The sequence below is a fragment of the Callithrix jacchus genome, chromosome 3 (genome assembly GCF_049354715.1).
Source record: "Callithrix jacchus isolate 240 chromosome 3, calJac240_pri, whole genome shotgun sequence".
NCBI lineage: Eukaryota > Metazoa > Chordata > Mammalia > Primates > Cebidae > Callithrix > Callithrix jacchus.
The window spans coordinates 124,817,074-124,832,043 of NC_133504.1; the positions used below are offsets into that span (position 1 = coordinate 124,817,074).

At 38.9% G+C, this 14,970-nt stretch overlaps 1 protein-coding gene and 1 long non-coding RNA gene across 7 annotated transcripts in view; one reads left to right on the forward strand and one right to left on the reverse strand.

Moving 5' to 3' along the window:
• The window catches only part of LOC144581811 (uncharacterized), a 71,528-nt gene extending 70,218 nt beyond the window's left edge, over positions 1 to 1,310 (reverse strand). For both annotated transcript variants that reach the window (XR_013533082.1, XR_013533083.1), the window contains exon 1: positions 1,156 to 1,310. This is a non-coding gene — a long non-coding RNA (uncharacterized LOC144581811). The remainder of the gene's footprint in view (positions 1 to 1,155) is intronic.
• Positions 1,311 to 1,644: 334 nt separating this feature from the next.
• ANKRD17 (ankyrin repeat domain 17) overlaps positions 1,645 to 14,970 on the forward strand; it is a 174,827-nt gene continuing 161,501 nt past the window's right edge. For all 5 annotated transcript variants that reach the window (XM_002745738.7, XM_054253289.2, XM_008993189.5 and 2 more), the window contains exon 1: positions 1,645 to 2,215. In XM_002745738.7, coding sequence (XP_002745784.3) covers positions 1,805 to 2,215 — 411 coding nt within the window. In that variant the 5' untranslated portion in view covers positions 1,645 to 1,804. The remainder of the gene's footprint in view (positions 2,216 to 14,970) is intronic.

A 14,970-nucleotide genomic window follows, 5' to 3' on the forward strand; every position in this document is an offset into this window, starting at 1 on the left:
CAGGACATTTGTAGCATTTGGAAAATTGTGAGGTTCTAAGTTAAAAGTCATAATGAAATGGGCTGAGATTTAAAGTCTGCAAAAAGTATTCAAGAGGAAAGGGAGAAAGAGATGCTGAAGAATATACAAAGTAGGAGGGGAGGGACATAACTGAAATTACAAAATCTAAATCAATAGTGGTGAGATACACAATGCAGTGTTCTGTTCCACACTGGACTCAGCAACGACTGTAGGAGAGGAATAGGCAGATAGTTACCACTCTGTATATATATTTACTATTGCACTTATTACACTGTAAAGCCCCTGGAAACAGACTTCGATTTCACAAATTATGCACACAGTAGGCACATGATGAATTTTTGTTTGAATGAACTGATTTAGTCATTGCCAATTCTGCCATGGTACTCTGTAGAGTACTGGCAACTGCCCACATTTCATATGGTATGCCAATGCTAAAAAGAAGAAAAAAGCTAAAAAATAAAAAAAATCCAGGCATATTCAGCTAAACTTAGCAGTCTTAAAATGGCAACTATGTCAGCTGAGACATACTTTTAATTTTGTGCCAGTACATCTGTCTTTGATGTTTGCTTCATTTTCCTTATGCCACTATACTCCTACTAGACCAGAAAGGGATAATTCTGAGTTCAATGGGCTCCACTATCATTTCAAAACTCCTTAAAGTTCTTCGGAAACCTAAAAATGAACTCACAACCCTACAAGAGGATACAGACAATAATCATTATTTATGCCTGCTTCATAGATAGAAGTTGAATCGAAGAGGGCCGAAGAGCTAAATCAGGGTCATTCAGTGAATCATCTACAAAGCCTGGCACAGATCATGCATCCTTCCCGTGTCTTCCTCCCCTTGGAACCTTGAGTTGTAATGATCTTAGACATCTCCTAATCGACTGCTTTCATATTACACACGTGTAAACTCACGTACAGGATGTCTACAACCCAAACCTTAAACTCAGTTAAAGAAGGCTCTTTCCCCAACACAACACCACCTCTCAGGACCCAAAGCTCTATCTCTCGGTTTGGCGGAGGAAAAAACGAGAATAAAACTGCGTTCAGCAGTCCAGAACGAGGCCCCCACCTCCCCTATCTGGCAGACCGGCCTCCCGCTAACAACGTGTCTGGACTGCACCTCCGCACCTGCTTCCCACACTGCGCAGGGTCGGCTCCTCTCCAGCCTCCCCGTTCTCTCTACACACCGCAGCACTGCGCGCCCGCGGGGCCCCAAACAAGGCCCTCGAAATCTCACTTTCGCCTTTCAGCTACCCGCACGCCACGGGGCTCAGGCGACGGCTGATGGCGTCACTGCACTTCCGCCTGCGGCTGCGTTCTAGTCACAAGCCAGGAAGAAAAAGGGAGGGCTGCAGGGCTGTGTGTGCGGGAAATAGCGGGTAAAGAGAAGAAATCCGGTAGCTCTCGGGCGCTCCCGGGGCATTTGCGCCCCTTTTATCAGTCCCCGCCGTTTCCTGTCGGAAGCTGCCCCAGGCACACTTCCCGGGCGTCTTTCCAGTCTCCTCTCCTCTGGGTCTCCCAACACCCGGTTTCCCTCTTATGCCTCACCCCCCCTTCCTTTGCTCCCTCCCTCCTTCCCTCCCGTCAGCAGACTCCCCGCCCTTAGTATCGCGAGACGAAGTGAGAGCTGGCGGAGCGGCGGCGGCAGTAGAGGTGACCGAGGCGGTGGCGGCAGAGGCGGCACCGATTGCTGTGTCGGCCCCAGTGCGGCCGAAATCGCGGTAGCGCGTAGCCCCCACGCCCCTCCCCCGTCGGCGCCCTCCCTCTTTCCCTGGGGATGGAGAAGGCGACGGTTCCGGTGGCGGCGGCGGCGGCGGCGGCTGCGGCTGCGGCTGCAGAGAGAGAAGGGAGCCCCCCGGCGGTGGCGGCTGTGGCTGCCCCCCCCGCGGCGGCGGAGGTCGGCGGCGGCGTTGGCGGCAGCAGCGGAGCTCGCTCGGCCTCGTCTCCTCATGGGATGGTGCGAGTCTGCGACCTGCTCCTGAAGAAGAAGCCTGCGCAGCAGCAACACCACAAGGCCAAGCGTAACCGGACTTGCCGACCCCCTAGCAGCAGCGAAAGCAGCAGCGACAGCGACAACAGCGGCGGCGGTGGAGGCGGAGGTGGAGGTGGAGGTGGCGGTGGCGGCACCAGCAGCAACAACAGCGAGGAAGAGGAGGACGACGACGACGAGGAAGAGGAGGTTTCTGAGGCAAGGGCCTGGTTTCAAAAGAAGGAGGGAGGAAGGGATTATAAGGGATAGGGGGCCGAAGGTGGGAGGGGACTTGGCGGTGGGACAGATTCCAGTGGGTTGATCTCTTAGGGGCCAGGCTTTCGACTGCCCCCTTTCTTTCCTCGGCCTAAATCGTGAGGTGTGGGAATGTGGGGGAGGGTAGCTGACACGTGGGGGTGGGAGGACCACAGAGTTCCCAGAGTTGGTGAACAGCCTGTTATCATGGGATGGCTCACATGGTTAAGGATGGAGGGAATTGGTTAGATTCCCTGTTTACACGCTGTGGGGGTGATCTGCCTGGGGCCAGTAGGGCCACCTTATTCTGGGGTGGGATCGAGATCAAAGCGGGAGGAGTAAAATAATAGGTAGATGAGTCTCTTGGGGACCAACTAGGAGGTTGATCAGCTTATCCCAGTTGTGAGGTGGAGGGGAACAGTTTGAGGGGGGATGTAAGGTTGTAATGGACTCAGAGCTAAGTGTTTGTGTATATGAGGGGCACGTGAGAAGCTGTACTTTTCCATACTGTTCTGCAGGGTTTTTCACCACTATCCTGGCTACTAAAGTAACCTCACTTCCTCGATCTCTCAAGGATTTTGGATGAACTGATGCTGTATTTTTATACATTTATCAGTAACTTTAAATAATTACAAATGACCATATACATTTATAGGTGGATAAAATATATTTCTTATACATACATACATACATACATACATGTCTTCAAATGTTTCTTTAGTGCGTCAGAGTTAAGCCAGGACCTGTTGTCCCATAATATGGGACAGCCAAAGAGTCGGCTTTGGAGCCAGGCCTGGTTGTGGTGAGTTGGAATAGGAAAGGCCTCTCGGTTTGTCCTAGTGATCTGGTTTCATAATAACTTTATCATTTTTCCTGGGTCCACAGACAGGCGGCGTTGCAGGACCTTATTCCTCAAAGAAGCCCTTACAACCCAAAGGCTCAGTAAAGCATACCATACTGACAGTCAACGGAGAGTTAGCTTTACTAGTTATTAGCTGTCTTACCTCTCTTTTGTCTCCTTCCTGAATTAGAATCTAGAAAAAAAATCTTTATCTGGAGAGGGAAATTGTAACTTAGGCAGCAGAGGGAAAACAACTTTAAAGGCTGATTTTAAACCTAGTTTTAAGAGGAGACCAACTGATTCATCATCTAGAAGCACCACTTACTATTTATTCTCTTCCACAAACATGGAACTTATTTTGGTGCAAGCCTGGTTTTCTGAAAATTGCATTTATTGAATCCTGGGTTCTGTTGAAATAGAGAAGTACCTTTTAAAGGATTTGACACATGTAGAAGACCAGATTCTCTTTTATATCAGACTGAGTTATGTAGGTAGAGATGTTAAGTGTTGAAGTCTGTATGAGAAAAGATGCCACTCTTTGTTTTTATTCCCATTTAGCCTGTTGGATTCTGAGAATAGGTTTGTATTGATAGATTTATATTGGCCTCGTTGGATCTTTAGGATACTATGTTCCTCTGGCTGCATTTGAAACATGGAAAAGAAAGATGTGATGGGATCCTTATCTCTAATAAAATTTGTCATGGTACTTAGAATCATTTAATTGTATGATTCTCAAAGGTGAGAAACATTTTACAGATAATTCAGCCCTTTACTTTGAAAAGGAGGAAAACACAGTTTAGAGGAAAGTGGTTGTGGTGGGTAGTAACAAAAGTAGAAATCAAAGTTTTCTAATGGCTCAGACCTGTATATTTTTTAGTGATAGTTTATTTCCTCTTATTCTCCTCCTGACAACATTCAGAAAAATAGTTACTGAATAGCAAGGTAACACAGTCCAATAGCTATGGGCAAAATACCAACATTTAAAATTTTAAATTATCCCCAAAAATATTAAGCTCTGGTTTAGAGCAAGGTTATGATAGTTGAATGCAATACTTACGGGGGTATTCTGCTGCAATTTCACATACTTAGGTAGTTTTGTCCATTGGAATATGGCCTAATAAGCAAAACTTTTAGTAATTCCTTATAAAGAATGGCTGTAAGTTTGTAGGTATGTTTATTTTGTGGGTCAGGTTTGTTTTCCTTTTATAACATAGGAATGGTTATGTTGACTTTGACCAACTATGGTAGTGTTTCTATGTTTTTGATGTACCTTCTCCTGTCTTTTACATGGTAGTGCAAACAATGGGTTTGTTATTTGTTATGAAGATGAGTCAGGAGAAATACATGTAAGAAAGTATACTTACTGGCCGGGCACAGTGGCTCACGCCTGTAATCCCAGCACTTTGGGAGGCAGAGGAGGCAGAGGAGAGCGGATCACCTGAGGTCAGGAGTTGGAGACCAGCCTGGCCGACATGTTGAAACCTTGTCACTACTAAAAATAGACAAAAAATTAGCCGGGCGTGGTGGCGGGCACCTGTAATCTCAGCTACTTGGGAGGCTGAGGCAGGAGAATTGAACCCGGGAAGCGGAGGTTGCAGTGAGCCAAAATGTGCCGTTGTACTCCAGTCTGGGCAACAAGAGTGAGACTCCATCTCACGAAAGAAAAAAGAAAGTGTACCCATTAAAAAAATCTATACAGATGAGGGATGAGCTGACAAAAAGGAGTATAGGTTGTCTCTACCCCTATCTTGTAAAGAAAAATAAAACTGTAAGCTAAATGGGTGAGTTGTGTAGTGTTTTTCTTTTAATTACCGTTTTACTGACATGTCAGCAGAACCTTCGACTTTCTGGAGCTAGGAAGTGTTGTGCTAAAATCACAGTGTTGTCATTTCTCTAATTCATTCTGTTATAGACTACATAATTAAAAAGTAGATAAAATGATCTTTAAAATTATCCTTCTAGTAAAGATTATTATAAGATTAAAAAGGAATGTGAAAGTTTATAGTTTTGTGGTATTTAACCTGAAAGGATAACTTTAATGTAACAAAAATATATAGCTTTGCCAAAAATAAATGCTACCTGAATCTCTGTATCTGCCGAGAGAAGAAAACTGGAAGAAAACAAGAATCAGTTTAAATAAGAGCTTCATTTTAGTGTTGAAGAGTAAGAATATAATTCCTAGACCTTGGACTAGGTTACCGAGAATAGGATTTTACTTAAAAACTATTGCAGAATAGGATAATAATGTTTTAGATAGTTTGCATAACTTGGGGTATACCTGGAAACAAGACCAAGAACTACGTGCCTCCCTCTCCCCCTCTATTTGACACAAAATCTTAGATGTGAAATCGAACATGCATAATTTTCTTGGTTTTCAGTGAGTAACTGACCAATATGGAAAATACAAATATATTTTCTAACATAAAAGCCATCACGCTCTTTCAAATTAGTAGACAAAATTGATTAAATTGCTTACTTGACTATTACAAGAAAATAAATCTTATACTTTCAAGAATTAATACTTTATTTCAGAAAAAACATTACATTCTATTAAATGCATTTTTGAATATGAATGATTTTAGTATTTTTTTGTTGTTGTTGGAGACAGAATTTTGCTCTTGTTACCCAGGCTAGAGTGCAGTGGGATGATCTCGGCTCACCTCAACCTCTGCCTCCTGGGTTCAAGTGATTCTCCTGCCTCAGCTTCCTGAGTAGCTGGGATTAAGGCATCTGCCAACACGCCTGGCTAATTATTGTATTTTTAGTAGAGACAGGGTTTCACCACGTAGGCCAGGCTAGTCTTTGACTGTTGACCTCAGGTGATCTACTGGATTCGGATTCCCAGAGTGCCAGGATTACAGGCGTGAGCCACTGGACCCTGTGATCTTAGTATTTTCTAAAGCAGAATTCAAAGGAGGAGAAACAATTTTGTTGAAGATGCATAAAGTTTAAATACAGTAGGAGTTGAATAGAATTTCATCTATTTTTGTAAGTAACCTGTGACTAAATCAAGAGATAAGCCTAGGGAAGAAATTTTAGACAAAAGGGAGCCAGTAAGTAAATTAGTACTGAATTAGTATTGAAAAAATTTGTAAGGCAAGGCAAGATCTGTTTACAGACGGAAAAAGAGTTGAAAATGAGGGGCTGGGCACGGTGGCTCATGCCTGTAATCCCAGCACTTTGGGTGGTCAGGGTGGCTGGATCATGAGGTAAGGAGTTCGATACTAGCCTGGCTAACATGGTGAAACCCCATCTCTACTAAAAATACAAAAAATTAGCTGGATGTGGTGGCAGGCACCTGTAATCCCAGCTACTTAGGAGGCTGAGGCAGGAGAATCGCTTGAACCCAGGAGGCGGAGGTTGCAGTGAGCCCAGACTGCGCCGCTGCACTCCAGCCTGGGTGTTAGAGCGAGACTCTTCTCTCAAAGAAAAAAAAAAAAAAAAAAAAAAAGAAGAAAATGATGGAGAAAAAAAAGGTTTCAGAGTTAGGCTGTTTCCTCAGTTTCATTTGCAAATATTTCTGTTTTTTAAAGGAAAAATGCTATCTAAATTCCACTTTTGTAAAGCTTAGAATCCTAGATTAGCCCAGAGAAGCTTGCTTGTTTCATCTGTTATTTGATGTAGCAGTATTTGTAAACTAGATGTTAAGATCTTTGAAGCAGTAGTCTGTCTTAATTATAATTTATCTTGTCTTCTCTCCGGCTTAAGCACAGTACTAGAAAAAACAAAACAAAACGTTTTCAGTGAATAACTAGTACTTAGAGAGGATTCAGTACTCATTTACGAAGAGAGGAGAAGGAATAGAAATTCTTCCCTTCTTGGATCCAGGACCTCTGAATAGCTGAAGTTTAGATTTCAACACTTTCCAATTTTTAAATTCCTTTTCTTAGTGATGATGATCTTCTGTAGGTATTAAGGGGAAGGCCAGTTAAACTAATAGGAATTGATTGTTGAATGCCTGTAAGTACCTTAAGCCTCCTAAATTTTTAGTTTTAAAGGGTAAATAAAAATGAATATTAATTCAGTGCCTACTGTTTGTAAAGGTTAGGTAAAGGTTAAACGTATGGATTCTGGAGCTTGGATTTAAATCCTTGATCCATCACTTACTAGCTTTGTGACCTTGGCCAAGTTTTTAACTACTACTGCAGTTTCCTCATGTAAATAGTATAAATGGTTACATTGTTATGAGAGTTAAATGACCTAATACAGTTTTCATGTATTGTCATTTTATTCTCATCAAAACCCTATTAAGTAGGTTCTGCTATATTTGTTTCATTATTCAATAAATGTTTGGAGTTCCTACTATATGCTAGTATTGTGCTATACTGAGTGAGCAATGGTGAACGAAACTGTTGTAAGACACCTTGATTTAACAGTGCACTAATGAATACATATGAGTTTGGGGAGGTGTGAGAGTGAACTTAAGTGGTTAAACGTACATATTGAATGACATGTGAGTTTCGGAAGTATACAGATGTTGGCAGGGAGTATTCATTTTACAGGCAAACATACTGGTGTAGAAGGATTTTAGGCAACTTCATCAGGGTTGCATAGCTAATAAATGTCAGAATGGGATTAACCTGGGACTGTTAGTGTCTAAGCCTTCTCATTCATTCATTTATTCCCTCACTCATTCCGTGGCAAATTCAGATTGTACAGGGGGAGATTCTTTTCGGCAGTGGGGCAGCCATTGAAGACAAACTGGTCACCCCAGGCTTTTCTTTCCATTTCTAATGAACAATTCACTAAAAAAGCAAGAAATAGAGTATAGAAAAACAATCCATATACCTACCACTAGAATTAAGTTGTTAAGATGAAAACTTCGTAGCGAAAAACCACCCTTTCTAGAGGCAATTTATTGCTACTTTCCTGCCTTTCAAAATACTTTTCAAGGTAATATTTCCTTATTCATTTGAAAAAAAATTTGTTTTAAATAGAGATTGTTAACTTGGGGTTTCGATAGGATGTGAATCTCCCAGTATTAAACACAAGATTTTGTTGAAGGTGCTTTTAAGACTTTTTTTTTTTTTTCTTACTTTCTGCCCTAGCCCCATAGTATATGTGCAGAATTTTCAGTAGAACCTCAAAGAGGTCTGTGACCCTCTCCATTCCTTTCTACCTTGGTACTTTGAAACATTCTTGCTGCAGATTTAGAGGGGAATTTGGCCATTTACTTGGATTATTAAGAGTTTGGAAACTGCTTCTAACTAAGAAGATAATGTGGTAAGAAAGGAGGCCTATTTGTGAAGTAGTAGGTCCAAGGTTGATCTCATCATTCTGGTAAACTAGCTCTATGCCTGCTCTCTTTTCCCTTATATCTTCATGTTTTGCGCTTTAATTAATAAAGCAGTTTACAGTGTGTGGTGTTGTCTATCAGATCTGAAAGCAAAAGCCTTGTCTTGCTCATCTTTATATCTCCTCCTTTACACTAGGTTCTCATGAAGTCCCTTCTCTGTAGTAAGAATTACTCAAAAATATGTCTTGATGGGCCACTTACTCTGGGAAATTTTTGGGACCTTAAGTCTTGAGGTAACAGAACTTGGTTGCAGCCATTATTTACAGTGAATCCCTGTGGGATGTTTTAATTGAACCCTTATTTTTTAGTGTAGTCATTTTTAACCTCACCAACTTAGTTGTAGTATTGTGAAAGTTTTCAGTGTTCAACAATTATCAAAGTAGCACATTTTAACTCCCAGAAATTCACCGGACTATAGACTGCTTCTGCTGTTGCCTGATTATGCCATCCAGTTGATTAGGAAAACAGTTTTTAGGTACTTGATTAAGTGTAGTTGTATTTATGACAGTAGTTTATCTGAATTTTATAAAGATAATTTAATGGGTTAAAAATGTGGATGTAATGAGGACCTTCATAATTTTTCCATACTTGACCACTGGTGAAAAGGAATTTTTACTTCCTATTGGTATGTGAAGTAGTGCCTGCTGGTACCACTTATATTTTTGTTAGGATCGGTAGGAGGCATCAACGTCCATGGTGTAACATACACAAAACCTAACTTTTTTCAGCTTTCATCTTTCCAAGAAAAAAAGAGTAAGTCATTAGAGAATTGAAGGTGGTGAATAAATATGAATATCCCTCTCGTCCCTTGAACCTTACCTATCTAGTATGGTAGAGTTATGCTCTTCCACTTCTTACCCAAAAGCAAAATACTTTTTCTGACTTACAATTTTTCACTTCCTAACTTTTTTTTTTGTCTTTAAAAATTGTTATTCATTCATGAAGGGATGTAGAGTTGTGGGACAATATAGGTATCATTTTTGTAATGATTTATAATTTGGGGTTTCAGTTATTGAAAAGGGAAATGTTAACTTTTTTCCAAGCATGCTATGAAACTCCAAATAATATAGCTCTAATTATTGAAAGCATAACTTAGACTGCCTTCTGTCCTACGAAACTTGTAAACATTACATGATCTTTTAAAGGGGTTGACTTTTTTTTTTTTTTTTTGAGACGGAGTTTGGAGTTTCGCTCTTGTTACCCAGGCTGGAGTGCAATGGCGCGATATCGGCTTACCGCAACCTCTGCCTCCTGGGTTCAGGCACTTCTCCTGCCTCAGCCTTCTGAGTAGCTGGGATTACAGGCACGCGCCACCATGCCCAGCTAATTTTTTGTATTTTTAGTAGAGACGGGGTTTCACCATGTTGACCAGGATGGTCTTGATCTGTTGACCTCGTGATCCACCCGCCTCAGTCTCCCAAAGTGCTGGGATTACAGGCTTGAGCCACCGCGCCCGGACTAAAGGGGTTGACTTTTTTTGTGTGTGTGTAGAGATGGCGTTTCACTGGGTTGCCCAGGCTGGTCTTGAACTCCTGATTTCAAGTGATCCTCCTGCTGCGGGTTTCCAAAGTGCTGTGGGATTATAGATGTGAGCTATTGCATCCAGCCTAGGGTTAATTTTTAAGTTTACTTCTGTGAGACTAGAGATAAAAGAGAGTGGGGAGAAAAAAAATATAAAGATTTTTCATTTAAAACATCAGAGTACTAAAAATACAAAAGTTAGCAGGGCATAGTGGCTTCTGTCTGTAGTCCCAGCTACTCGGGAGGCTGAGGCAGGAGAATTGCTTGAACCCCGGAGGTGGTGGTTGTAGTGAGCAGAGATTGCCCTACTGCATTCCAGCCTGGGTGACAGTGAGACTCTGTCTCAAGGAATTCGTATTGGAGCCATTATTAGTCTCTTTATAAACAATTTTTTTTGTTGTTTGTTTTTTTGAGACCGGGTCATCCAGGCTGATCTTGGATCACCGAAATGTCTGCCTCCCAGATTCAAATGATTCTCACTTCAGCTTCCCTAGTATCTGGCGTTGCAGGCGTGAGCCACTAATTTTTTTGTATTTTTATTAGAGTTGGGGTTTCACCATGTTTGCTGGGCTGGTCACGAACTCCTGGCTCAAGTGATCTGCCTGCCTTGGCCTCCCAAAGTGCTGGGGGTTACAGGTGTGAGCCAATGTGCTCAGTCTTTATAAACGATTTTGATATATGTTGAAATCTCTCAAAGCTTGTGAATCAGTGAATTATGCTGATAAGAATGGGCAACAAGATTGAGAATAAATTGAAAACTATTAAATGTTTTCATGAGTGAAGGGTAAAAAATATGTTTTGAGTAAATGATCTGAAATACAGCATGCTTTTTCGGTAAAAGTTTTAGTATAATGTAGGGTGAAGTTAAATAAGGCATTGGCGATAACCAGAATCATAATTCTCATTTTAAATAATGCTGTGCTACATCTGTGCAAAATAAATGATACATGTTTTTGGCTGCTGTACCATGAAAATGATGATTAAAACGACAAGGTCTAGAGAGGGATAGTTTTAAAATGATTGTAGAGCCAGAGATGGAATCCATGATTGAGGAGGACTCTAGATTTTACTTAAATATAATTTTATTGCTTATTACTTCATGTTCAAATTAACTAGTGACTCAAACTGACATACAACATAGAGAAAATCATGAGGTGTACCAGAAAATACTATTTCAGCTTTGAAAATAAATTTATTTTTATTTCTTGAGATTATTTGAAAGTGCATTCTAGACATGTCATATTTATGGAACTACTCTATGGCTGTGCATCTCTAGCAGGGATTTTTGCCTGCCCCTTTTATCTTCCCCAAAATACTATTAGCTTGCCTAATTTAACCTTTCATTTTTTAAATCTCCATCCTCCCCCACAGAAGAAAGGAATAGAAAAGAAAAATACAAAAGTGAAGAAATAAGAACCTGTTCTAAAGTTATTTCTTGGTCTGGGTTTCTTCATGGATCAACTCTTAATTAGCTTAAAAACATGTGCTTGAAACCTGTTCTGGAAGCATCTATGGAAAGGTTGGTTCCATTAGTTTTGAATTTGGAATAAATATATGTTATCATAGGGATTTTCCTGTCATCCTAAATATGAAGACTGATAAGAAAAGGAAGCCCTCTTGTTTGTTACAGTTAGTGTTACAAATACCTTTGACCGCATTATTGCCTCTTTCTTTCTCTATGCCATGTTTCTCTTTTATTTTTTTTATGGCATTAACAATGAAAATAGTCCTGTTTCAAAGCCTCTAGTATAGCACATACGAGTGTAGATGGATTGTAGTAGTAAATTCTTTTACCTGACAAACATTTCTTGAGTGTCTCCTATATATGGCTGTTTACAGTGTCTAATCTTAACCATTTCCTCCCTATTGAATATGAAAAAAAATTTTAAATTATAGCTGTATGTGTTAAACATGTATAAGTTAAATGAATTTATACATATTGTAGTTAGTAATAACTTACATACGTGGAAACTTAGCACAGTGATACAATTCAGTTTTCCATGTGATTATTAGCTAATCTTATTAGCTATGATTATTAGCTAATAATGATAATTGTCACTATTAGTATACTCTTTGAACCAAATTTATTTAAGAGGCATTATTAACACCTAGAAAAATTACCTAAGGATTACACGGTTTTGAAGAAACGGAGACATTATTTCTAGATTCATTAAATTTAAATTTTGTTGAGATAAAACTAATAATAAAACTGTGAAGATGATTTTAGTCCTGTATAAATCCTATATTTTTTGGGGGCATCTATGTTTGTGTTTAGTGTAACTGTGTGTCTTATGATCATAGGGATAATTTTGTTTTGATTTTTGCAGATCTTTTATGAGTGTCTCCTGGAATATCAGTGATTTTTGATATTTTGTTTGTTTTTAAGATGAGGTCTGTATGTGTTATTTTTCTAGAGTGTCCTTGACAACTAGATTATACTGAAGAGTCATCCATTCTAATTTTACCTTGAAAATTTTATAGTAAGAAAGGAGAGTATCTGTATTAATATACTTGGGATTGCTGTAGGTAGAAATATGTTAAAATATGAGAGACTGAATTATAAGACAGTGTAGGATGAAAAATCTTAAGATTTTAAGTATTGTGTTACATATAATTAAACATTATTCATTAATTTATACCTATTTGTAGAAACACATACTTGCAGAAAACTTGACAAAATCAAAAAGATGTAAAGAACAGAACAATCACCTATTATTCTGTCTTCAGAATAAATCATTACCTGAAGTCTTTTCATTCTTTTTCCTTGATGTGTAGTAACCAAATTACCACAAAGAGCCGAGCTACCACTTAGAAATTTTGCTTGCTGAAATTTTTATTGATGAGCGTTCTTCAAATATATCAATTGAAGAAATGAGTCTTCAGATTATTATTTTTATATATTTAAAAATACAAGCTAATAAGGGTATTTATACTTGCAGAATGTCTTCTAATACGTAAGTGTTTTTATTCCATTTTTAGAGTAAATGCTGCCAACAGCTTGGTGTATATCAAATGTTTGTTTCTTGGTCAGACTGAGTGCGTGCGTGTGTGTTGTGACTGAGAGTACATTAATATTTGCTACATTATTCTCATTTACTTATGAATATGTCATAATATAAATGTTCATAATTTATTTGATCTTTTATGTTGGTAGACATTTAGATTGTTTTCACCACATTGCTATTAGTGAACATCCTTTTACAGTTACTTTTAAGTATGAAATTATTTCTTTGGGATGGATTCCTGGAAATGGAATTGCTGGGCTAGAGTATGCATGGTTAAATTTGGTAAATACTTTCAAGTTTTACTTTTCATCAGCTGTGTATGAGAATGTTCCTAGATGTGATTAATTTTCTTCGTTTTAAAACTGTTAGAAATGGTGTTTTATTTTCATTTTTCTGATTACTATCAACATTGAGTATACATTTCTTAATCTTTTTTATTTGGATTACTTTTGAAAATTTCCTGGCTTCTTCCTTATCTATTTTTTTATTAGATTTGTCTTACTGTTTTCTTAGTGATTTGTTGGTAGTATTTATATTTATAGGTATTAACTTTCATAGTGTTATGTTTTACAGTATTCTCTCGACATTGTTTTCACAACATAGAAAAATCTATTGTTTAGTAAAATACATTATTCTTTATGACTTCTGGAGACCTTCCTCAATCCAGTATTTAAAAATTCTTAGAAATTTTTTTTGTACTTTGTTTTTCAAAGATACATGGATCTCTTTTTGGATACACTATTTAATTCTTCCGTCTATTTCTTTGTTCTATAGCAGTTGACTGATTCTTGCTTCTTAAAATGTAATCCTCTCTTGTCTCATGTAGTACCACCTTCTCCTGTTTCTATCTCACTGTTTTTTTCTTGGTCATCTTGCTTCCTTCTACCATGTACAGCAAACATACTTCGATTATTTACCTTGTTGGGCCCTTTTCTGTTTTGTATCTGGTCTGATTTAGATGATTTGAACTACTGTGTCATTATATATCTATGTACCAGTCAGTTTCAAGTTTACAGCTCTAACCTAAACCTCTTTTTTTTTTTTTTTAGAACTGGGCTCACCCTTCTGGCTACCCACCATTTGTGCAAACCTTTCTTTTAACATATAATCGTTTCTTTTCTTAAGAGAATCAATTCAAAGTCCCATCTAGTTACTACATATAGCCCAAAGTGAAAGATAGCTACAAAATGCTTTTCCTCTTAATTCAGAGAATTTCTGTAATCTATAAAACAATTAACAACTATGTCTCCCTCTTTTCACCCAACCCATTGTATAGTAGCGAATAGGAGTAGGATAATCATAATGAAAGCTCTTTTAGAGAAGGGAAGAATAGGAAGTGCACAACAGTCAGTGGTCCGTTAATAATGAAATCCTTGGGGAGGAGTTGTGACAACTTTTCCCTGGCTACTTAGTTCCTTGGTTAAACTGATTTTCCTCTATGAGAGAAATACTCTTTTCACTGTTGTCTGTTTCCTTTGCTTAGTTCTTTAGGTGATGGTTCCTTTATTGTTATCTTCCTTAACCACATTTGAAAAAGTAGGCATTGAAGGGTGTGACATCCCTAGGAAGTACACAACTTTTTAGCCCCCTATGAGTTGATATAGATTCAGGGGCCTAGAGAGTTACTTAAAGTTCAAGTGTAAGATTTTTAGGCCAGTAATGTAGTTTGATGGTAAAACTCTTTCAAAAATGTAATAGATTTCTGTTCTGTTTTTCTTAGATAGGACTATGTCGATATTAACGATAGCAAAATATCTCTTAGTCATAAGTTTTGGAAACCTGCTGATTCTCATATTTACTGGTCTCTGTGCTAGGCTGGCTCATCCCTTAGGTTTCCTGGCTACCTTGAGAGGATATAAAATATCTTCGATTATGTATCAGTAAGGGTTTAACCAGAGAAGCAGAGGAAGTAGGTTTATATGTGATTGCTATGTATTAGGAGATTTATTACAAGGAATTGGCTTACATGATTATGAGGACTGACTAAGCAAGTTTGAAATCTATAAGACAAGCAGTTAGTGGGAGAGAAGATTGTGGGCAAGTTGGAATCCATGGA